The sequence below is a fragment of the Emydura macquarii genome, unplaced genomic scaffold (genome assembly GCF_026122565.2).
Source record: "Emydura macquarii macquarii isolate MOO-44397 ecotype Brisbane River unplaced genomic scaffold, CSIRO-AGI_Emac_v2 contig_799, whole genome shotgun sequence".
Classification (NCBI taxonomy): domain Eukaryota; kingdom Metazoa; phylum Chordata; order Testudines; family Chelidae; genus Emydura; species Emydura macquarii.
In genome coordinates, this window is record NW_027130936.1 from 118,363 (window position 1) to 144,166 (window position 25,804).

A 25,804-nucleotide genomic window follows, 5' to 3' on the forward strand; every position below is an offset into this window, starting at 1 on the left:
TGGTCCAAAGCCAGAGAAGTGATGCAGAGGTTTGGGAAGTATAGAAAGAAGCTGTTTTTCTCCACACTGGGTTTAGATTTGATTTTAAGCTTCTGGACAGCAGTTTTTAGCAGAATAAGCAGGGGACTGGAAGCCACGGACTCCCAAACTGTAATCCCGACTCCAATACTGACTTGCTGTGTGATCTTGGACAAACCACATGCTTTGCCTCAGTTTCCCCATTCATAAAAATGGGTTATTTGCTTTCTCGCTCATTACATCGGAGAGGTAATTTTTGTAAAGTGCCGTTATTTATGCATCTTATTTTTATTTCTATATTATGAAAGAGGAAAATAGTAACTCAGTTTATGAAGAACTTATTAAAATAATGTGGAAGCAGACCAACAAGAAAGAAGGCTACTTTGAATTATATTTCACGTAATATTAATAATTTTGTAACTAACAATTTAGTTTAGCCATTCTGAAGCAAAAGGAAATTCTTTATATTACAAGCACCAATTTTCTGTTAGAAATTACATCTCTCTATTTACAGTGTATCCTGGAAAATAACCAAATATCTAGTGAGAGAGAGAAATGTTCTCCTAGGAAGACAAACTGGGTACAAGCCCTTTCCCACCCCATATCTTCAAACATTTATCTTAACAACCACACAATACACAGCACCAGAGGTGTCTGACATGGTATGTTTAGAACTGATCCCTGAAAGAAAATTTCCTTCCAAGCACAAGGCATATAATGTTGCTTTTGACCAGAGGACGGAATTTGTCTTCATGGGGAGCGATGAACCAAAGGGAGCTGTATGCACATATCTGTGCATAGTTTGACAAATGGGAAGAGCTGGTGTGCAGATTCCTCGATTCATGCCTCGATTCCTATAACCCTTTGAATTTTTAAATGGGAAAATTACATGTCAAGCAAGAAGCTAAAAATACTTTTGATGCATCTTAAAGGTGACCTACCAGAGGAAATGAGTGGGTCCAATGCCTTTTCCATATTTATTATGCACAAAGGAGATTTGAAAGATTTTTTAGTCTCCCCTCAACCGCATTAGAATTCTGGTCTTTTCTAGGCTAAAAGATTGAGTGGAGAACTAATAAAACAGTGACATCAGGATAAAAGTCTTTGCCCCTCAATGGCTCAACTTTTGGTAAGGCAATTGCAGAATACAGTGTCAAACTAACACCTATTTAACTTCAGTAACTATCATGTTGGATAAAGCCTTTGTTCAAGTTTCCATACCCTGATTCTTTCAGTTAACAACTTGGAGATTTTAGTAAGCATCCCTGGACGTGACTTTCCTGATCTTACCAAGACAAATGAAAACAGGAAATAAACAGCCATTCTTTATGCACCATTTTGAGACAGAAGCCCATTTTTTTAAAAATCCTTTACAGTTCTCCTTTAAAGCCATGAAGTTGGACTCAGACATTTTCATGCCACAGCAAAACAATACAGCTTAAATGTAAGTCCTTTCTCTGTTTCTCATTCTAAAATATTATTTATTATCTAAAGAACTTACTTAAGGACAACCACCTTTGATCCCAAAAGAATAAGAGGAGATTTCTTTCCTTGCTAATAGTTTTTCATGATTCGGTTTCTACCAATCAGGACAAATGGAGCAAGTAGTCTTGTGTGTCATTCAGGCTGGTGGTAACCAGTCCAGATGCAGGATTCTAGCTCCCATTTCCTGCTCCCCCCAGCATACAGAGAGGCTTCCCCACTGGAGAAATTCCAGAGCTAAGGAAATATGGTTAAACCTACACTACATAATCTCTTGTCCCTGAGCCTGATCTCCCATTGCAGTGCCCTAAGGTGTGTATCCACCATCCACAGAAAACAATTAGTGATATAAGACAAATCTGTTTTTTTCTATGACGTGGCTGCCATCATCTGGACAAATGGCTGACTAGCTCTGAGCATATCAAGCGAGAGAAATGGTACAAACTAAGCAGTCTAGGCTATAGCTCAGGAGGAGAGAAAGAGACCAGTCAGTCTACTAGTGTGAATGGATATCCTCCTGAAGGTTGTAGCCCTCTGGCTGCCATGGGTATTTGCTGAATGAAGGCTGCACCAACTGATGTAGAAGTTCAGCAAAAAAGTGTCTCAAGAAGGTATGAACTGAATGCAAAGTGGTTTGGAAAAGCTCACTTGAGGTGCTTCTGCTCTGCCCAAGACGTAGTACCGCTGTGACAGAATGAGCTCAAAGCTACTCTGGATAGGGGACACCTACAATGGACTGGGAGTGTCTGATGTAGCCAGAAGACTATTAGGACACCCTCTCCCCTTTGTGAAACCCTTCAAGAACAAACAGGGAGGGATGGTTCAGGCTAGGCTGACTTAGGCCACGTCTATACTGACAGTGACAAATTCGCTGCCGCCAGCTCGATCTTTCCGGATCAACTGAGCGGTCAGTGAGTAGCGTAGCGCTGCGTTAATGGGAATGCTGTTCCCATTGGCGCAGCGCAGTGTAGACAGCGCGCACAAGGGAAGCACAGCAGTTGACGTGAGTTACGCAAGCTACTCTGCGTAGTTTGCGTAACTCCCGTCGACTGCCGCCGAATCGCCAGGTGAGTGTGGACCAGGGCTTGGCTGGCTTTTGGATTGGAGCAGGACTTGGGAAGCAAGCTCGCCTAGTTAAAGAGGCCACCCTGGGGAAACAAGTGGAGTGTTCCAAAAGCTAATTTGTTGAAAATGAAGTAGTTGGGTTTGCAAATCAGGGCTGAGATGACTGCCATTATAAAGGTCATCGGACTATGAAAATTAAAGCACTTATCCCTTTCTTATCCCACTGCAATGAGGGAGGGGAAAGTATCAATGCAATGACTTGTATCCCCCACCCATGTGCCCTAACTTTAAGGTCTATTTCTGCTGCAGTATCTGGAAACTAAAGCCCAACATAAAGAGAACAACTGAGGTAGGCTCTGACCAGATCAAAGCCAGAAGGACCACTTCCTGGATGGGCAGTTTTTTGACTCAGCCAACCTGCCCACAGAATCAAGGAGTGACACTTTTAGAGCCTAATGGGGCAGAATGTTTTGTCTACCTAGTAGTGTGTGTGTGATTTCTTTTGCAGGGGTAGCTGTACAGCCATAACAACGAGAGTTCTGTAGCACTTTAAAAAGACTAACAAATTTCATTTCATTTTAATTTAAATTTGTTAGTCTTTAAAGTGCTACAGAACTCTCGTTGTTTTTGCTGTATACAGACTAACACGGCTACCCCTCTGGAACTCTTGTACAGCCATGTTGTCCAACCTGATCAAAATGTGGCCTGAGGGAATTTCCAGGACCTCGAGAGGCAATCTGTCTTGTCCTGAGCTCCAGGATACTGATTTGTAGCTTTTGTTTTTGAGATGGACTGTTTTCTGAATGGAATGGTGAACTTCAAAACTCCTGAAGTGGGTAGTGCAATCTGTATAGCCTCTAATAGAAACACTCTCACTGAGGTAGAGAATTAGATGTTCCAAGTCATGGCCATGTACATCAAAAGGGACGCTGAGCCGAGGCTTGAAAGATTGATTAGGGCCTCTAGGTTGGCGATTTTGTCAGGAGAAAGTGTGATGTGTGTTTGCCATGATTAACACCACTCCAAGCTGCGGCAGTGTCTGGGAAGAAACCAGCCTTTTCCTAATTCACCATCAGGACAATGTGAAACTGCTGCACAGGCTTCCTAGAAGTCAGAACCAGACCAGCCAGTCACCAAGGAAGAGAATTAGACACTCCTTCCTCTGAGAGCTGCTGCAATGACAATTCATTTTCTTGAAGGCCTTTGGGGCTGGAAGTGGACTGAAGGAGAGTGCAGGAAGTGCAGATATGTGGAAAATCTCAGGGCTTCTGGGGCATTTGAAGTGTGGGTGATGTGAAAGCAGGCATTCTTCAAAGCAGCAGTCTCCTGGATTTATGGCTGCTAGCACTGAATGGAGACTGCATTTTGAATTTTTGTTATTGGACAAACGGATTCCCTGAGAACACTGGAAAAGCCAGGGAGCTCTCAAATTGGTCTCCCTTCCAAAATATCAAACGTTCATTCGGGGGAGAAGGGATTGGAAGGGGGAGGCAGCAAAAGTCTTATTTATCCAGACCCCCAGACAAAGCACTTCCCATCTGGTGATGATGGCAGGGCTGAAGGATTTGCTACCCCCTATTTCCAACTTATCTTACAAGTTCTCTTTTGCAGTTCTGATTCTCATGGATTTCCTCTCCTCTTATGTCCAGAGGGAACTGTGAACTGTTGCCTGCTTCAGAGGCACTCCTGACCCTTCTTAGAACTGGTTGTTGCAGTTCCACTAAGGCCTTGTGCTGAGAGGATTGGGACAAGCAGAACAAATCAGTTTCCAAAGATTGCAGGTAGGGATGTAAAACATCAAATGGTTAATTAGTTAACCAGAAAGTATTGGTCTTACTGTTTAGTGCAGGAAACGTTACCTAATATGCACATTAAAGATGCCAGCAAATACGTAGCAATTATGTTGTGAGAACTGGGTTTTAACTTAAGTGTCATTGTTTTCTGTGGGCCTTATTTCCTTGCCTGTATATTTTTCTATATTTCATAGTGTATGTATTGTGAAACTAGGTTCCGCTTCCACACTGTTAAGACCATTATGGAACTGACGTCACAGTTTGGTAGTATTAAACCTTCAAAGTTCAAATAACATCAAGTAGGTTATGGTGATTTTTGGCAACTACTTTTCCAGAGCAGTAAATGGCATGAACATACCCACAATTTGAAGATGGAGCAATCAAAAAAGGAGTAATGCCTGGAATTATTTCAGAAAAACAGAAGACACCGTTAAACTACAGAGCTGAGGTATGCAAACAGCTGAACCATTTGAAGCTGAGACACCCCCCTGTTTCATGTGAAAAAGAAGCCCCCCCCAATCAAAAAATACTAACAGCATTTGTTCCTGGCAGGTCAAGAAAATACAATGCACAACATGATGAAAAACTAAAGGAAATGATCTCTGCAGATATGCTGCCTATAAGTGTCATTGAAGGCACAGGTATTTGTGCATTGATGAATTTTGTGGAACCTGAATACCATGTACCTGTGAGACAGATAGTAATTGCGTGACTAGAGAAGTGCTGTGAAGTCTTCGGGAAAAATTGGAAAACGCCATTAAAGTAGCTTTCACCATCGACTACTGGACAGCATTAACTACAGAAATCTATATGACTGTCACTTGCCATTATATTGAAAATTGGAAGCTTCAATCCACAGTTCTACAAACCGAAAGCATGGCAGAACGACATACAGCAGAAAACCTTGCTGGAAAATTAAACACTACAGTGGAAAAATGGGGTCTGGCACACAGTGTCTTGGTGTGCGTGCATGAGAATGCAAATGACATTGTGCTCACTAACACACTGACGTATATTATATGGGAATCTGTTCATTGTTTTGTCCATACTTTGCAGCTAACCATAAATGATGGGTTTTCTTCAAGTGGTGTGGAATGTGCTGCTGCAGCTGCAAGTAGACTAGTTGCATACTTCCACCATAGCACCATGGCTGCAAAAGCACTGGAAAGAAAAACACAGCTTCAGGTTAAGCGACATCGTCTGATCCAGTCGTGTAAAACACGCTGGAATTCGAAATATGACATGTTTGAAAGACTCAGTGAGCAAAGGTAGGTTATAATAGCTCTGTAACAAAACTATCTGATTCCTGAACACTTCAGCTGCAAGATGAGCACTAGCAATTAACAGAAGATATCTTACCACTACTCTACACTTTAAAATGTGCTACAACTGCCATGTCTGCTGAACAGTCAGTTTCAATTTCAAATATTTATCCAATTTGCAACAGTCTTATCCAAACTCACCTCAAAAGCTGATTTCAAGGTTCAAGTTTCAAAGCTGATTTCAAGTTCATTGCTCTCTGGAGCATTGCATGAAACACAACGATTCTGCCTTAACTGCCTTATCTGCACTTATTGCCTCCTTGTTAGATCCACGCCATACACACATGTGGTTTCTTTCACCTGTCCTACAGATTGCTACTAAATCAAAGACTCTGCAACTTGCATCCATGTTAAAAATAGAAGAACCTCCAAATGCTGTGGCTGAACCGAGAAATGCTGAACCAGATGAGCTGAAGATAGTGTCAGCACCGGAAAAAAAATCCATGAAACTGACAAGAGTGCAACAGTAATGCTTTTAAGTGAAGATTATACTGAGAAGAAGAAGGAGGAGAATACAGTGGAAAATGAACTAGAAAATTACTTCAGGGAGCCTTGTCCTTCATTGGAATGCGGTCCATTGGAGTGGTGGGAAGTCACTGCACAGCGTTTTCCAAGGATTGGAAAGCTGGCAAAAGGTTAGCTATGCATTCCAGGATCATCACACAGAATGTGTGTTTTCCAACGCTGGCCTTACTGTTAATCGTCTGTGCAAAAGACTAACACCAGAGCATGTAAACATGTTAATTTTTTTCAAAAATCAGCCGTGGAGTTGAAACGTAACTTGATTCATGTGAACTGGACACAACCTTTTTTTGGTAATCAGCCTGTATGTTTTTGGATGGCTCAGGGACATTATGTAAAAAGTTAAACAAAACGCCTCTGAAAAGTGACTTTTTGCAATTATTTTTGAAAGGCACTAGTAATATTTCAGGACATTATGTAAGAAGTTGCTACTATTAGTTGTTCCTTAAGATTTACCCATTTTCCCCCATCTTTGAGAGTATAATTTAAACTATTTATAAAGCTCAAAGGAAGGAATGTATCAGTATTATCGGGTAATTGAAAAAGTGGGTTCTACTTCAAGTGACTGCTCATATCCATTCCAATATAGGCGAGCATGTGTCACCGTGCACTGGTTCCTGGAACTTTTTTCCCCTTAGCAAGCCCCATAGGGTCGGCTCCGGCGCCCCCTGGAGTACCGCGCTCATGCCGCAGTATATGAGGCACCGCCGATCCTGCGGGCCCTCAGTTCCTTCTTTCCACCCGTGATGGTTACTGGAACGTCTCCTGCCTCTTGCGTACAGCAAGTAGCATTCCCCATTTGAACTGATCTTGTTCTTTGTATAGTTAAGTATTTAGAAAGTTAACAACTAATTAAGTGTAGATAGTTTAGCAAAGAAGCCCTTAGAGGCTTACGGTTGGGCCATGTCTGGCTCAACCGGTTTTAAGTCCTGCGCCGGTTGCGGCAAAGCCTTCCCCCGTGAGTGACCCTCATGAGCGCTGCCTCCAATGTTTGGGAGAACAGCACAGGAAGGACAAGTGCAGGATTTGCAAAGCCTTTAATCCGAGGACCCAGAAAGAACGGGACGCTCGCTTGAAGGCCATCCTGATGGAGTTGGCGCTCTGCCCGGACTCTGAATCGGCACGTTCTCCTGCGACACCGAGCATCTCCTCGGTGCGGAGCGCCCCACCGGCACCGGAGTCGACCCGTCACTAGTCACCGGTGCCGAAGAAAAAAGTGCCATGGCACCGAGCGCCAGGACTCCCCCGCACCACCTGCGTGGCCTGGGGAGAGAGTCAGGAGATGCACGAGCCATGAGCCGTTGAGCTCACTCTGGCACCTGCATCTCCATGCAGGGAGCCTCCCCCGACTCTTGGGGGTGGGGGAGCAAGGATCGTCGACGCCAGAGACATTCCAGGACGCACGCGCCCTGATGGCCATGCCCACACCTTCGTCTCCCCCTTGGCCGCGGGTGCAGGGACCGGCATCTCGAGGTAAATTCGCTCTGGGTGCCTCTGGTGGGTGGTCAAGACCGCAGTCCAAGTCTCCCCCCAGATGGTCAGAGAGGGTAGAGCATGCCGACTCCCCTCGCAGCTCTGACTCCGGGTCGTCGAGCTCCTCCGCACCACAGCACAAAGGAAGGCCCACGGCACCGGGGGTTTCACGCTCGAGGCGATGCCGCTCCAGTTCCGCCTCGCGCAACGTGCACTGAGTCCCTCGTCACCCCGGCATTGGTCTTGATCCCCGGAATGGAGTCCAGCGCAGATCCCAGTGCCAGAGGAATTGGCACCAATGACACAGCCCACCATGCATCATCGCCGATCGTGTCCCTTGGAGTCGGGCTTGGCACCAAGGAGACATGGACGGCACTGGTCCCGATCCCCGGAATGGAGTCCGGCGCGGATCCCGGTGCTGAAGGACTCTGCACCGACGGTGCAAACCACTGCACCGTGTCGCCGGTCACATTCCTCGAAGTCGGGCTCGGCACCGAGGAGGCATGGACGGTACACTGCTCCCGGTCTCCAAACGGGAAACTATGCCAGAAAACCTCGGCTCCGAGACGGAGGTCGTCCTCCATCTCGGCAAGCTGTACGCCTCCCCATCAGCACCGTTCGCAATGGCACCGGCACTCCACAACGACGCCAACAAGGTCAAGGAGCAGGTCCCCGATGAAAATGGACAGGAGCCGCAGGCACCACCAGCACCGCTCTAGCGGCTCAGGGTCCCGCAAGGGCACACACTGCCCAGAAGCGCCGCAGCTGGCACCGATACCAGCACCGGGGTGGCCCCAAGGTCCATGGCAGTGGCCATACTGAGGGCCATGGGGGGTGCAGATGGGACAGGGTACTTATTGTCTCTGTTCCATTGTCAGTGACACACCTGGTACTCCCCCCACCTAGCCAGCTGGCGAAGGACCATTCCTTGGCGGAGGAATCGAACCCTGAGGAGGGACCCTCCATGGGGCCCCTCCCACAATCATCCTCCTCCTCCTCCTCCCCTGACAAGGCGACCGCCAGGGACCATAGGGCACCCCTACCGGACTTTAAAGCCCATCAAGAGCTCCTTAAGAGGGTGGCCAGCAACCTCAATACAGAACTGAAGGAGCTCTCTGATGTGGGGTGGCTGGATTGGCAGGACCATCCAGAGTGACTCTGCTGGTTCACGAGAGAGTCCTTAAGCTGGCCAAGGCTCTCTGGCAAACCCGCCTCGGTTTCCCCCACCTCCAAGGGCACCGAGAAAAAATACTATGTTTCATCCGAGGGGTTTGAATTCCTCTACACTCACCCAGCCCCCAGGCCCTAGTGGCTGACACTGCCAACCAAAGGGATAGACAAGGTGGCCCAGGCAACACACCCAAAAATAAAGATAACAAAAAACTAGACCTGTTTGGCTGCAAGGTCTACTCCACCGGGGCCTTGCAGTTGAGGTTCGCAAACCATCAAGCGCTCCTCGGCCGCTATAACCTGAACCTCTGGACCTCTATGCGCAGATTCACAGAAGAGTTGCCGCAGGACCAAGCGGCAGACTTTGCGACAGTCCTGGAGTAGGGCGCCGCAGTGGCAGGGGCGGCTCTGCATTCAAAATAAATATCCTCAGTGACAGGTACTAGCCAAGAAAATGTCTATATTTTTGTATTTATAAATGGCTATTACAGCTTAAGTAAATATGCTTATTCAAATTTAGTAATTACCCCTGCCACAGCTTCAAAAAACTGAAGACAAGTCATAAGTGCTGTATTAAGCAGAGGTCCTGCTCAAAAGAGTTACTCACCTTATGCAGTAACTGTGGTTCTTTGAGATGTGTCCCCCTATAAGTGCTCCACTGTATGTGCACCCACATCTGTGTGCCTCACACTGGAGATTTTAGGTAGCAAGGTCCATTGAGCCTACACATGTGCTCTCCCAATCTTATGCTTTGCCTTGAGACTATCTAATGCTGCACGGGCAAACTGCCCTCAGTTCCTGCTCTATCACAGAGCTCATGCCAAAGCAGAGGGGAAGAGGATGGACAGTGGAGCACCCAAAGGGGAACACACCTTGAAGAACCAGAAGGTGAGTAACCTCTTCTTCTTTGAGAAGTGTCCCTATGGCTGCTCCACTGTACAGCAGTACCTGATGGAGGGGTGGGGCTTCGGAGTCGAATCTAATATTGATGATGGTATGGTGCAGCCAAATACGATATCAGATGCTGAGTCATGGGCAATCGCATAATGTTCAGTAAAAGTATGAGCAGATGCCCAAGTTGCTGCTCTGCATATTTCTGTGATGGGAACATTTTTGAAGAAAGCTACAGAGGTGGAAAGAGATCTTGTGGAATGAGTTTTAACTCTAGATGGAGGCTGGAGATTGTGGGTATGATAGCAATAGGTAATACAGCCCAATATCCATCTAGAGCAGGGGTCGGCAACCTTTGGGAAGGGGCGTGCCAAGTCTTCCCCCGCCTCTCTCCCACATGCCGTGGGCCCAGCACCCTGACTTATTGGGTGTTTAGTGGCGGGGGGAGAGGGAGTGTCTGTGGCCCATTTCCTGCTCTCTCCCTTCCCCCCCACTGCGGGGTGGAGGGGCAGGAAAGTAGGGGGAAGGTTGCCTGACCCCTGTGCATCCAGAGTCCCCACCCAGCGCTGGGGTGGACAAGGGGCCAGGAAGTTGAGGGCCGGCCGGTTTGGCACACCACTGGCCCTGGCCAGGAGCTACTCCAGGTCCTAAGCAGGGACGTGCAGTGGCTGCTTCTCACTTCCGGTCTTGGCCCAGCAGTGCCCTGCTGACCAGAGCCACGGCGCTCCCAGCGCAAAGCAGGGCCACACGGCAGCCCCTCCCATCCCCACCTGCTTTGCATCGGCTCCAGCCCGGGCACTGCCGGGCCGGAAGCAGGGAGCAGCTGCCACGTGACCCTGTTTGGGGCTGGGAGTGGTGCAGCGTGCCACTCAAAATCATTGTGCATGTCACCTTTGGCACATGTGCCACAGGTTGCCGACCTCTGATCTAGAGAGTCTTTGCTTAGAGACTGAGGATCCTTTAGATCTCTCTGCAGTAGAAAGGAATAGTACAGGACAATGTTTCTCAACCTTTTTGATACCCGGGACAGCCTTGCAGCCTTCCTAAACTGTGTCCGGAAGATCTCAGGGACGGGCTCCAATCCACAGACTGGTCGTTGAGGAACACTAATGGAGATTTTCTGAAAGGTTTAGTTCTATCCAAATAGAAAGGCAGCGCTCTCCTGACATCAGGTATATGTAATATTGCCTCTCTCTTGTCCTGGTGTGGCTTAGGCAAGAAGGCTGGGAGGTGGATAAGCTGTTTTATATGGAAGATGGACGATATTTTCAGGAGGAATTTGAGGAGTGGTTGCAATGTAATCTTATCTCTGAAAAAAACAGTAAAGGAGGGATGCATCAGTAGAGCCCCTATTTCTCCAATCCTCTGAGCCAAGGTGACAGCTACTAAGAATGCCGTTTTTATAGATAGATGTGTAAGTGAGCATGTGGCTAGGGGATCAAAAGGAGACCTTGTAAGGCACTTGAGGACAAGGCTGAGATCCCATGTTGGTGTAGAACATCTGATTTGTGGGAAGAGGGTACTGGTTCAGGCTTGAGAAATCTTTTTGTAGTAGGATGAGCAAATATGGAGTCTGTCTTATGATAGAAGATGCACCTTTACTGAACTTGAAGATAATCCTGACTTTTTTTAGATCTAGGCTATCGTCTAACACCAGTGGGAGGGGAGAGGATGTGGGGGTAACGTGTTTTGAATCACATCAGAGTTGGAATCTTTTCCACTTCTGGATATGTGTGTGACAACTTATTTTTCTGCTATGCATTAGAATCTCTTTCACGTCCTCTGAACAGGACATCTCTATGCTTTGGAACCATCGAGGAGCCATGCCTTGAGTCAGAGAATCTGAGAGTGTGGGTGATAGATCTGTCCTGTGTTCTGAGAAAGGAGGTGAGGAAGGTGCTGAAGAGTGATTGATGGGCACATCGCAAACTGAGTAAGGTATGGAAACCACGTTTATCTTGGCCATGTGGGAACTAGGAGAATAACCCTTGCTCTTTCTGTTCTTATCTTGAGCAGAACCTTTGATATTAGAGGAATTGGAGGAAAGGTGTAAAGGAGACTGGTGTTCCAGTGAAAAAAGAAAGGCATCTCTGAAAGAATGATGACCCGGTCCTGTTCTGGATCAGAACTGGGAACATTTCTTGTTTTTGGCTATAGCAAATAAGTCTATTTCTCAATGCAGAAATATGCTGTGGAGAAGAATAGCAGGGTCTATTTCCCATTCATGCCCCTGAGAAAAATTCCTGCTGAGTGTTCACTGTGGTGTTCTGTATGCCCGGAAGGTAGGCTGTTGAGATGTTTATGCTGTTTAGAATGCACCAATTCCATACTTTCACTGCCTTGGTACAAAGGGAAAATGATCTTGCTCCTCCCTGGTAATTTATGTAAAACATACATGCTATGTTATGTCTTAATCTTTATATGTTTGCCTTTCATCAGTGATAGGAAATGTGAACTGGTATTCGTAACTGATCTGAGCCCTAGCAGATTGATATGCAGTGTAGATTCAAAGGGGGACCATTTACCTTGAACCATATGGTTGCCTAGATGAGCTCCCCAGCCCCAAAGAGATAGTCTGTTATCAGGATAAATGTTGGAAGTGATTGAGTGAAGGGAACTCCTGAGCAGACGTTCTGCAGGTCTTTCCACCATTCAGGAGAGTTTTTGATTGTCAAGGGCATCAACAGCAGTTTGCTCAATCTGTCTCTGTTCAGTGCATATAGCATTTTGAGCCATGCTTGAAGACAACGCATGTAGACTCTTGTGACTTATTACAAAGGTGCTTGCCACCATGTGCCCCAGTAGCTGAAGGCAATTTCTGGTCAAGGTCTGGGAGTTGTGCTAGATTCTGGAGATTAAGCCCAGGTCTATGCTTACCTGGTGATTCAGCGGCAGTCAATGGGAGTTACGCAAGATATGAGCAAGATATGAGTGGCTTGCGTAACTCCCATCGACTGCTGTGCTTCCTTTCTGCGCGGTGTCTTCACTGCACTTCGCCGACAGGAACCGTGTTCCCGTTGATGCAGCGTTATGCCACTTAAGGGGGTGGTTTACCAGCACTGACTTCTGGATCAATTGAGCGGGTCTTCACTGATCGCTCAATCAATGCAGACAGGTCGATCTGATGGCGGCGACTTTGCTGCCGTCACTATAGACATACCCTAAGTTGGTTAAAGTGCTGAACCCGTGTAGTGGAAGGAAGGCTTTGGTATTTATTTCGTCTAGATAGGCTCCTCTGAATCCTAGATATTGTACTGGAGTCAGAGTCGACTTTTGAATGTTTAGCTTTTGTCCCAACTGCATGAATAGATCTATAGTTTTTTGCGTGGCTGACAAGGCGTCAAAGGAGTAGGCAGTCGTCTAGATATGGAAAAATCATAATTCCTAGTTTGCCAAGATGTGCTGCTACCACAGAAAAGACCTTCGAGAACACTCAGGGTGCAGATAAGCCAAATGGAAGCATTTTGTATTGAAATTGGTCTTGATCCAGGTTGAATCTTAGAAACCTCCTGTGATATGGGTGGATCATGATATGAAAATAAGCATCTTGTAGGTCAAGGGCTGAGAACCAGTCTTCCTAGTCCAGAGATGTGATTATTGCTGCCAGAGTGACCATATTGAATTATGTCTTTACATATCTGTTGAATGTTCTCAGATCCAGAATGGGTCTCCATCCACCGTGCTTTTTCAGTATTAGGAAATATTTGAAATAGAAACCCTTCCCTTCTCTATAGCACTCAGGTTTAGGAGACAGTTTGAGAAGGGTCCCTGAAGAGGCAGAAGGGAGGGAAGTAAAGTGGACTGAATATCTCTTGAATAGCCAGAACCCACCTGTCTGTAGTTATGCACTTCCAGTTTTGCCAAAAAAAAGAATCAAGCAGTCACTGAAAGGATGTAGATCTGATTTTTGCAGCAAGTGATGGTAGGAGTGGTAGCTTGGGGCCTCGGCCAATGCATCGAAAAACTGGTGTTTTAACATTGATGGTGGTGAAGTTGAGGTTGGAGGGAGCTATCAGTTTTTGTTTTTGTAGTCGTTGCCTTTTCCGCTGGGGTTTGTAGCATCTTTGGAGTGGAGGGAACTAAGCAGACCAGGATCTTTATGACGTCTGAGATTTATTGTATTTCCTTTCCTGTGGAGGTGTATGAATCCTCAGAGAACACAATGTGGCTCTCGAGTCTTTTCATGTGTGGAGGGATTCATCTGTTTTTTCCATGAACAATTTGGATCTTTTGAATTGAAAGTCCTCCACAGTGGACTTCTTTTGGGAGACTGGAAAGATGAAGTCACAAAGCTCTCCTCGTTATTTTTTATCTGCCCTTTTGCATGTAGGCGGTATCATGGCTGGTGTTTGCCAGATGGTTTTTGCTGGGCCTCGTTGATAGGGAGTGCAATACGAGCGGATGACGAAGTATGCAGGATGTCACGCAGCTTGTGTTGCAACTCCTTCACTATGAGGAGAACCTGAGTCCACTACTCTCTTAGTAGGGTCCTGGAATGGTTTGAAATAGTCTCCCATGGTTGGTGGAGGAGGCAACAACAGCTTTGTCAGGAGAGGATGAGGAGACATTTGTTGCTGGAGTAATCTCCTGGTCTAGTCTTGTTTCCTGTACCTCAAAAGTCTCCTTCTGAGGATCAGGCGGTCTAGAAAGGGAAGTTGAGGGAGATAATCTTCCTCTTTTCTGATGTGAAACGCTCAAAGTATTAGAGAACAGGTGTCTGTAGGCTGCCCATGAGTCCCAGTATGGCCACTGGAGTGATGCAAAAGGGTTGGTTAGTGGCACCCAAGGGTGTCCATACCAAGTGGGTGGGCTTTGTCTCGGTGGTACTGTGGCTCAGACTGTTTCTGGGTGACTAGTCCCTTGATGTTGTCCTAGGGAGCTTTCCACTGAGACTGAATATGTCATCCTGATCCTAGTTTCTCAATAGAGATGGAACAGTCAAGGAAACTGATGGTGATTATCTCGGTACCGTAGGGAATTCAGGGGACATATGTAGTTGGCACTACAGTTGTATTGGGGATTCCAGCGTTTCTGATACCAACAGGTCTTTGGAGAAATGGAATTCCTGTGATATTGTGATAGCAATCGGTACCGTTAAGGCCTGCTGAGAGGGGGCCTTTGATGTAGAGGGAGCCAACAGTACTTGCAGTTTTCTGTGTTCCAATGAGTGGCCAGAAGATGGTGCCCTCATCTTTTGTGTTGTTGAAGTGCTCGGTACTGAGGCTCTTGTCTCCGGCAGTGCTGTTTTAATTGAGCTAAGCAGCTCTCTACCACTCCTTTCCCTTGACAGTACTGATGTCCCTGAGCCTGTGCTCTTCTGGTCATTAGATTTACTGGCAGTACCAGTATCTGAGAAGCCTATAGCCTCATGGGTACCAAGCTGCAGGTTGGTCGGTATCGAGGTGGTCAACCTGGCAGTAGAGCTCTCTTTCCCAGTCAGTTCTTTAGTCTGGAGACTTGTAGCCTGCTTTTATGAACTTTTCTGAGTGGAATCACCAGATTCCTCTTTACAGCCACTGGAGAGTGCTACATTGAGGACGTTGATGCAATTAGTCTCATTGGGGACTACTATACTGGGGGTAGGGGAGAAGCGGTTCCTGGGTTTGAAGGCTGATCTAAGTGAACTTTCCATCATGAGGAGTCTGAGCCTCAGTTCATGGTTTTTTTCTTTCTCTGGATTTTAATTTCAGGCAGAATTGCACTTCTGTGGTATCTGGGACTCTCGGAGGCAACAAATACAGTGTGAATGGCTGTCGCTGACTGTAATAATTTCTCTGCAGGATAGACAGCATTTAAACCTGGGGAGCTGCGCATCCCATTTTTGGGTTTCATGTCCCAAAGGGGAAGAGATGAAGGAAAAAAACAAAAAGGACATCGAGATAACGGTCTTTATGAATCTTTTTTTTCCTCTCCTTTTTTTTCCCCTAACTAAATGGAAACTCTATCAGCTACACCATTAACTAGCAATAAAGTTCTATTCCTTTATAAGGTTGCCGTGAACACCCACTCCCTCTCTCCCCCCCCCCCACACTTCTCTTCTGCAGACTAAATAAACATAGTTCCCTAAGCCTCTCCTCATAAATCATGTGCACCAGCCCCCAATCATTTACAATGACATTCTACATTTAAGAGATGTGATGCCATATAAGCACTAGCTTTTATATGGTGGTTCTTGCAGAAGACATTTGTTCTGCAATTAACCCTATAATCATCAGTAGTTTAGAAAACCCTCCTAAATACAGTCCTATGTTGTCACTATGTAGGAAACCTAAATTATAAGTATTCCTTCAACTTAAAATATTTGCCTGCCACAATTTGCAGGATGTTTAACAAGAATTCTCCCCTTCCTCCCCACCCCATACTTGTGTGTTTACACGTTTGTTTAATGTCTATTGGTCTAGGTATTATCATGACACTGCAAGGAGTGAATTCAGAATAGGGTCAATGAGTCCCTCAAGTTACGGATCGCTGTGTAATCTGCAAGAGTAGCTGCTCCTCAGAGTGGTGCTTAACAGCCATTAACTTATAACCGGTAATGATTACTCAGTCACATGTATTTATATAGAATTATCTATAATTGTTATAAGTGGTTAATGTAATTAACTATTTTTCTGCCTCTGCCCTTTGTGCCAATAATTCAATCAAGGAAATTGTGTTTTCCCTGTGAAACCCACAATCCATGTTCCTGCCATTGCTCATGACCACCAGGTTTTCTCCATGTACGTAACTATCCTTTGGCAGCACTTCTGGGGAATGCACAGCCTCATGCTGCATCTTTTGACAGAGTGCTGTAAGCTGGCCATCTCTTGCCCGATCAAAGCTAAGCCGCTTTCCTTCCCTCTGGGAATGGCTTGTAAGGGTCACCCCTAAAAGCAGCCTAATTCCAAGGGCATTTTAAATAATGCAATAATTATTTAGCAAGTTGAGCGAAGTCACAGTAAATCAAGATTAAGAGGCATAAAATCATAGCCAGCTTCAATCCTGGAAAACAGGCTCACTAAATAGGGCACAACCCTCATAGTTAAGTTGATTCAAGCAAAGCAATAGAACTTACATTCTTAGAGTTGTATCTGTGCTCACATTTCATCATCAGACACCTGATCAGCAGTGAATTTCTGATCTCTCCCCCCTCCCACACAGAATGACCTCTTGCCTTCCTAATTATATATTTTAGAGAGCTTATCACCACCATCATTTTACAGTTATGTTTTCTTAATTTTATATCATATCAAATAAGTGGTCTCTTGGACAGCACAGTGTTACTGTTTCCTGCTATGCTTAATTCAGTAGTCCAGCCATGCAACATATTTTCAGTCAGGGGCAGAGAAGTTCCTGATGTATCAATTAACAGTCTGTTTGCCTTTGCCAAAGGTTTTATATAATATCACAGGAACATATCAAATTATATAGGAGTAGCTTCAGACTGCAGTAAACTGGGACGGGGATGCCAAAAAACTTTTTTTTTTAAGAAAACGGTCATCTGTCTTCCCTTGTTATTTGCCATTAGGATTGGAACAGCCACAGACAAAGCTTTACACATTTTAATTAAGCTTGAGACATAGGTAGGATGGGCTGGAAACTGAGCATCTTCAGTGTAAGTTCAGGAACTCAGTATATGACAGACCTATGTGAAGGGCACTACAAAACCTGAAAGGGGTGAGGTTTACATAGCTGGTTGAGAGGATTTTGTACTTTGCAGACTCTTAGCTGCCTTTTCTTTTGACTGACCAAGCTCTAATCTTTATTTCATTAATGCACCAAGTCCAGCTTTAGGCTCTGAAGTAGTTCATACAACTACTATTAAATGAATAGGGCAGGAAAAAGGGCCACATGCATGATAGGCATAACTGAAAAACCATTGGCAACATTTGGTACAGGTCAACTCTCCAAACTGGATCCATACCTTGCCACCAGTGGCATGAAGACCTCGAAGAGAAATCTGAAGCATGGCAACCTGAAACTGGTTTACATTAGTGACTTGTTGAGTTCATACCATTTCACTCAGTATCCCCAAAAGGAACAGAAAAATTATCACTATACACTGCAAGAGCAGTCCCAGAGAGGCACAGTTTACTGTAATGCTGTGAACCAAAGGATGTGCCTCCAGATGTCAGAGCACCACATCCGAGTGACTACAATGCCAATGTGGATGCAAAACATTACAGCAACGTGGCCACTCTTCACTGAGAGGAAGTAACTTGAGGGAGGGTCACTTGATTATGTTATTATGTAGTGTGGACACACCCGGAGAGGACAAATGAGAGAGAACCCAGAAGACAAGAAAAGAAAGAACACTGCTCAGACACTTAAGCCTTGTCTACATTAGCAATTATGCCGGCAAAACTTTTTTGCATACCCCTGAGCGACAAACACCCCCTTTAGTGACATAAGTTTGGCCGGCATAAGCGCTTGTGTAGACAGCACTACGTCGGCAGGAGACAGTCTCCCGCCGACATAGCTACCACCACTCATTTAGGTGGTTTTATTATGTCGGCAGGAGAACTCTCTCCTGTCAAAATAATGTGGCTACACAAGTGCGTATGCCAGCAAAATTTACGTTGTTAAAAGGGGTGTTTTTTCCATACCCCTGAGCAACAAAATTTTGCCGGCATAAATGCTAGTGTAGACAAGGCCTTAGTTTCGGGAAAGAGAAAAACCAAAAATACCTTTCACATCTATAGTGGCGTTGGCTACAGGCGAATTAGCAAACATGAACACACATAAGTATTCCCCCGACTCGTCTGCTCTGGGCTTCAAAATCCTGCAGGCACAAGAAGAGCACATGTTAGTGGCACTGGGAATTATTTTTAGCAACTCAAAGATGGGCAGGCAACCAAATACCTTGGAGATTTTCATTTATTATCTGAATTTCAGAACGGTATCACAAACTGGTAAAATTGTGTTAGGTAATTATGATTTTATCCTGCAATATAAATATATGTTGTATTTGCAGATTATTCCCTCAGCAACACAAACTCTAACACTTTATAATGACAATCAGTATTAATGTATCCAGAGAAACCTCACTTTTATTGTAAAGCAACAGGAAGTTTCAGCATCACTCCTACATTAAGTGCTGTGACCAGTTTCACACAAATTATCCACAAATCACAATTCTAATTACCTCCTGCATCTGCATTCATTGCTCACAATAGGCAGAGATTGCGTCACATGGGGAACAAAGATCTGCTTTCCCAAGAGATGCAATTTATACATACATCTGCACCATAAGCAGCTGAGGCATAGCCATTTAGGACATGATTAAGGTTAAAGGGATGCTCAAGGTTGGCCAGACCAAACCATGACCCTCTTACTAGAAATAGTTTTGTAAAAGGGAATTCAACTGAATTTTAAAAAAAGACCATAAACTGCATAACATGGGGTTGACAAAAGTCCCACCCTCCAAGCTGGCCAAACCACATAAAGAAAGCAACGCATTAGGTTTGCAGTGACTGAAATGGGGGCAGGTGGCTAATGCAAGCATACATGCGGGCTTTGCATTGTCTTCTCCATTCCCTCTGTTAGTTCTGACCAGGTGAGCCAGCCAGGAGAATGCTACAGTTCTAGTTTTGGAGACTGACAATATCAAAGATATTTTAAACTTTGGCTGTGTCTACACTACAGACCTTGCAGCAGTACAGCTGTACTGATGCAGCTGCACTGCTGTAATGTCTCCCATGTGGTCGCTCTGTGCCAATGAGAGAGAGAGAGCTCTCCCACAAACATAATTAAACTACTCCCAACAAGTGGCGGTAGCTATGGCGGGAGAACATCTCCCATCAATGTAACGCTGTCCACACTGGTGCTTTTGTTGGTGAAATTTATGTTGGTCAAGGGGTGTTTTTTCACACCCTAATCAACAAAAGTTTTACCAACAAAAGTGCCAATGTAGATAAATGCCTTATTTAAAGCCTAGGAACCTTCAGTGTCCCATGATTCAATTGCATGCAGTAAGCTCTGCATCTAATAAAAAGTATTTGCTAAGTTCAGTTGATATTTAACCTACAAAGAGCTTGGGGGTCAGGAAAGTAAACGTGCTTTGACTTGCAGTATTAAATACAGGAGTTGCATCTCCACCACGCCTAAAGCAAATATTGTTCAAATTTCTCCCATCCCTCCCTTTACTGAAAGGAACCCAATCCTCTTACTGCAAGGAAGTAATCTGTAGGTGAGCAGAAAGCCTACAGAAGATTTTTCCAATAAAGGAGTTACTGAATAGCACAGGGCAATTTTCAAGATTCTTAGAAGCAGCCAGCCAATTTAATATGATTCTTTGCACTAACTGTATATAGCTTCTCTCATCAGAGAATCTTAAAGTGCTGTAACATCATCATGCTTCAATACCCTCTTGACTCAAACGAGTATTATACGTATTTTACACAGAGGTAAAGGAAAGGTTCTTCTACATTAGAGAAAGAATGGATGCTTCCTACAGTACCTATGGTTCTTAGAGACAATTGCCTTCATGGATTCAGATTGCAGGCAACGTGTAGCTTGGGGCATGAACTTGAAACTTTGAACAAGCATCCATTGTAGCTGCAAGTGCACCCTGCCAACATCAGTGTACCACAGCACCCAATGACAACTCCAGACAATCAATTCATCCCATTAAATATCAACAATTTATGGTAAGACTTGAAAATAATGGGGAAGAAGGGCAGATAACACTTGAATCCATACAGGCAATCAATTTGAAGAGCTACAGTTACTATGGTAAATAACATTTTTCTTTGAGCTCTGCCTGCATGAATCTCCACTGCAGGAGGTTGACAAGCAGTTCCCAGACCTAAACAAGAGGTGTTTGAGGAGGTTTACTTGAATAAAGATTGCAGGACTGAGATGGAGAGAGTCCTTTTATCAGTGACCCAGATAGTAAACCATTTCCATTTTTGTTTATAGCATTTCAAAGTGGAGTCTTTCCTGGACAGTAAGAGGATAGCTTGATCTCCCCAAGAGCACAAACCATCCCCATTAGTCAGCAGCTTATCTATCCTCTATGCTGCAAGACTGAGTCTCTCTGGGTCTAGATATAGACTCCTCCCTTGTTGCTGAGACAGAGGTGCCAGAACCAAAGGATAGGTCTGGAGTCTGTGCTCAGGGAAACTGTGCCAAAGGTACCAAGGGGGGCATTTTCTGTATTGTCACCAAGGCTACTGCGGCCATAATATGTGGTGCCAGTTTGGTCTTTGGTGACACTTGATTTAGCTAGTGCTGGGTAAGGGATTTGCTCCCAGTGCAAGGAGATTCTGTTCTCAGGTGCATGATGGAAGGTAGCACCAAAGCTGGAAGGTCAAAATACATCTTCCCTCCCATGTTGGGGGAACCTCAGCATGGAGTCTGGTCTTGGTATCTTTGACAGGCCTGGAGTATATCAGACTGGAGACACTGAGAAACCAGATAAGCCTGGAGCCTCAAGTCTTTCTTCCTTCAGTGCAAGGAGCAAAGGTAAAGCACTGGGTTACAGAGTGGGTCTCGCCCAACTACGGAAGGCACCAGATGTCATCTGTCTCTGGGCCCAACATCGTCCTGGACAGACTATGTACACAAAGCTATCCTATACTACTCTACGCTAACTACAAGATCAATTAGACTAAGGAAAGAGCTAGCTCGAGGACACACAGAAGAGTTCTGTTTGCTCTCTGTTGAAACAACAAGGGAACTGAAGCAGTTGAGCTCCCATACATAGAGTAGGTTGATGACATCACCACTGCACATGATGTTTTGTGCACACCCCCAGTGGATATGGCTTTTTAAGGCAGTTCCACAGCTCAGTGCCAGGGTGGCCACATCTTGCAATGATTTTTTCTTACTGCAAACATTATACAGAAGAACATGAGTGGGATTTGGGACTTATACAGCTTTGGACGGGAGGTGCAAGGACAGTTCTGGTGAGCATATTCAAAATTCCAGTCTCATGAGATCAAGGTATGCACATCAACCACAGAGGGGACTCATGCAAATAATGCTTAAAGCATGTTGGCATCTAACGGTATCGATTCAAGCATATGGAAATACTATTCACAAACATTCCAGCCTCCAGTACTAATGCACTACTCTGAGCAGAGTTCAATCTACAGTTTTGCTGTGCTGACAAAGACGAGAAACTCAGGTAGTACAGCTTGCACTAGTTCAATTAACCCATCCACGGAAATTCCTTAATACTCCTGCGTATACTTTAATGACAGCTCAGAGCACTGGCTTTTTCATCTGTCAAGTTCCAAAGAACAGCCAAGTTGGTATTCAGTTGATCTCAGCTCAGACCAGCATTTCTGTTCAGGTGCAACAAGCACAGATGCAAGAACACATTCTGCAATATATGTACTGGTACTGTTCAATATATAATATCCTCAGCTGGGAAGGGAAATAGTTATCTGTAGTTCTGTCCATATATTACACACCTGCTCCAAGAAAACTCTAAAGAGCTGTGCCTGGAATTATGGGATAGGTGCCAGAATGCACATACTGTGTGGATATGAACTCAGGATAGCTATGGCGAACACGATTCCTTTCAGAATTAGCTTTTTCTAGAACTATTTAGTTGTTCTGTTTAGCCTAGAAACAGCACACTCCTCTACTGCAGATGAGTCTCATGTAAACAAGCACCTATGCCGGCAAAACTTATATCACTAAAGGGGGTGTTTGTCATTCAGGGGTGTGCAAAAAAAGTTTTGCCAGCATAAGTGCTAATGTAGCACAGAATCCTGGAGTCCTGACTTAATCCCCTACTTTAAATCATAAGGGCACCATGCTTGATGCAACAGTGAAAAGACATCTCCTCTTACAGACTTACTTGTGCTCTGTGGTGTTGGAATTCTTCTTACTGCCAGAAATCTCTTCCCCATTCTTCACCCAATAGCTGTAAGTGAGGGGGCTGGGACTTGTGGTGAGGTTACATTGCAAGATGATGGGAGAACCATATAGGTGAATGATCACATCCTCACTGGCATTGATCCTGGGCTCTGGAACAAAGTGCACATTAAAGAGTCATAAATCTCAGCTAACAATTGCACCTCAAACCCAGGTCTAATGTTTGGTTGGGAGACGGGGAGGGAAGACACTACTGCTTCACTAATTTGGGAAATATAGAATCACAAACACCTGACCACTAGCAAAGGCAACGGTTTAAGGACCTGTTCCTTTATATTTAAAAAAAAAAAATAGGGATTTTAGATTCTTCACTTTCGCACTTAAAACAACCCCTACACACCTCAGAGTGGGATTATTATAAATCTTTTGCATACAGTGGAATGCAAAGAGGGAAACTGCATACTTGGTGACTATGCAGACAAAATTAGTTTATTTCCCTCACCTCTTCAAGGAAGTCATTGTTTCTGGTCAATATAATGCAGTTTTATTCATTCAGAATAAAGCAAACCATTTCTATATGTAGAAACTTCAAACAAAAACAATCTACTTTGGTGAATATGCATCTCTTTGGGTGCCATTCCCAGGAAGAAACCACATATCAACAGTCTTAGGAACAAGCCCATGTCTACAAGGAGGATAGGCTCTCATTATTGCTATAAGTTTAGCTGTAATAGTACACACCCCTAGTGGAAACTGGCAAAATTGCTGGTAGAATTTACTCCAGCTTGAAGCCATGCTGCACCTGTTCAAAGAGTTTATAAACTATTTATCCTGTCCACACAAGGGGTTTGCAACGGTGCAGCTTCACCATCATAGATAGCCAGTGACAGCTGAAATTGGAGCATATCCTAAATGTAGACAAGATGTGAGTCACAATCTACAAAAACATGAGGTGGGGTTGAGAGAGTGTTGTCTTTAAAGTGTATAACATTAAATTGCATTGGATTAACTTCTTTGATATGCACCCTGCACTGATCTCTAGTTTGTTCGGTCATGGAACACATGGGTGTCAGGTCTACCGCCTTTTCATTGTGTCCCGAGAGTAGCGTAAAACAGAAGACGTGGAACACAGGCTTTTGTTGTGACTACATCAACTAAATGCTGTAAACTTCAGGAAATGTGCATTTTAAGACTAGCACTGGAACCTAAAGATGAACTGTGAGGGAAAAGAGATTCCATTTAAGCATCTGTGTTTCTCCTGTTATGTGTATTTCCTTGTTAGGGATTTGTATCATGTTTGTTTTTCATACTGGGAATTCAGATCTTGTGCACTCTTGCATACTATGGACAACTTGAGAACTAGAAGGTTTTTGATGAGGGAGTGAACAAGAAAATTAAACCTGGTTGACCAGAGATATAGTGTTTATTCACTGTTTAAACCTGTTCAGAGTGATATAAAAGGGCCTTAATAAAAATGAAGAACTTCTCTTCATTAAGAATTCACCACACACTCATAATACGATTCAAAGGCCAAAGTTCCTATCTTCATTTTAGTCATCCAGTAAATCTTCCCACAAAGTGGGTAGACAAGACAGGACGTTCCTGATATTTTTTAAGTTAAAAACCAAGCAGATTTTTTAAAAAGCTTTTAAGCTTCTTTATACATTGTAAAGACAGAATATCCTCTGTTTTGCAGGCCATCTTTAACTTTGGCCCCATAATTGCATTCCACATTCAGGCCAGAAGACCCTGACAAGTTGTGTCCGTGACACGTAGCACTGTGCACGGTACATGAATTATAACAGAAGAGTTGCACAGTATTATCCACATCCATCTTTCCAACATGTACCAAGGACCACAAGGGGAAAGGGAGATCTCTGGTTCCTGTTTGGAGGGTATACAGAATCTCTGGCCGTAGAGAAAAATGAAAATTTGTTTTCTGTTGACATCACTAGTTGACACAAGTGGGCAGAGAAGGTCCTTTATGGCTGGGTGGAAAGGCAGCCAATAAGAGCATGAGTTGGTACTTTGTGGCCCATACTGGAAACAGCAATAGTATTTGAGAGGAGAATCTCCCGCTTGTACAGTAGTTGGATGGTGAAAATGTTTTGCTTTTTTTAAAATAAAGAGGGAGGAATATATGTCTAACCTCTACTCAAATAAGTTTGACTGGGAATGTCCTTGGTTTTATTTAAAAAGAGGAAGCATTTTCTTGTTCACTTAAGTGGAATTTGCTTGCAACATTGAGTCCCTTGTTTCATCAGTGGTACATAAGAGTTATATACTCAGCTGGCAAGTTTTAGTTATTTTTCTGAAGCCTTGAATGTCTCGCATTTCAATCCTAAATGACAGTGCACAAACTTGGAAGTTGTACGAGTCCAACCATATATATGAGACCTTGCAGAAATTAGTGTTGGGAACATTATGAATTTTGTCCTTAAATTTGAAATCAGCATTATGCTCAATTAAGGGCTAATATCCAAGACCAGCAAATTTTGAAAGCTGGTCATTGGAGCTATGAGTGGACAAAATGCTTCTCCCAAACTGTAAAGCAAGCAGTTTTTCTACTGAGACCAAGAAATGATCTTATCTACCTTCCAACTAAAAAAAGATTAAGCATGAGGTATCCCAGGTTTAAAAGATGAGAGAACTTTTGGTGGTTAGACTTGGAAAAATATTGGGGTAAAATCAGAAACTCAACTAACTGAAAGCACTGCTCCCTAAAACTCTAATTTAGACCATTATTATATGCTCTGAAACTGCTGTAATTTCTTAATTTTTGAAAGTGGGAAAAAAAAAATCTAAGGGACCAGTTGCTTGTAATTGTTTATTCTACCCATGAATGTCAGAAAGTGCTAATCTCTCAGAACACAAGAACTTCCTTTGCATTCCAATCAGTAGGAGAGGAAACTGCAGAAAGGTTGCAGAGTGTGGAGGTGGTTTATACAAACACATTCATATAGTTCCTAAATAACATTTCATAATGATGTCTGAAAGTCAGTGAAGAATATTTAGTCCAGTTGATTCCATATGCCTTCTGACAGCTATTTTAAACACATTTGGAGTATAGATTAAGTCACACCAAGCAGTCTTCTGAAGGCTCATCTGTAAAGCACTTGGAAAACAAAATTATTAAAGCAAATTATTAAATTGAATCGGAAAAAATAGAGGCACCATGGAAGTTGTTTTGTTAATTATAATGTAACAATCTCTACAGTAATATAGTACTTGCCCTCACTTGCTGTTGCCCAGCGAGGCAGA

At 44.2% G+C, this 25,804-nt stretch overlaps 1 protein-coding gene across 1 annotated transcript in view; it reads right to left on the reverse strand.

The window, feature by feature from the left end:
• Positions 1-25,804, reverse strand: part of NPTN (neuroplastin) — a 92,083-nt gene that overhangs the window by 23,418 nt on the left and 42,861 nt on the right. The window contains exons 3-4 of the mRNA XM_067543188.1: positions 22,527-22,695; positions 18,403-18,497 (exon numbers count right to left, since the gene is read on the reverse strand). Of these exons, the coding sequence (XP_067399289.1) occupies positions 18,403-18,497; positions 22,527-22,695 (264 nt within the window). The remainder of the gene's footprint in view (positions 1-18,402; positions 18,498-22,526; positions 22,696-25,804) is intronic.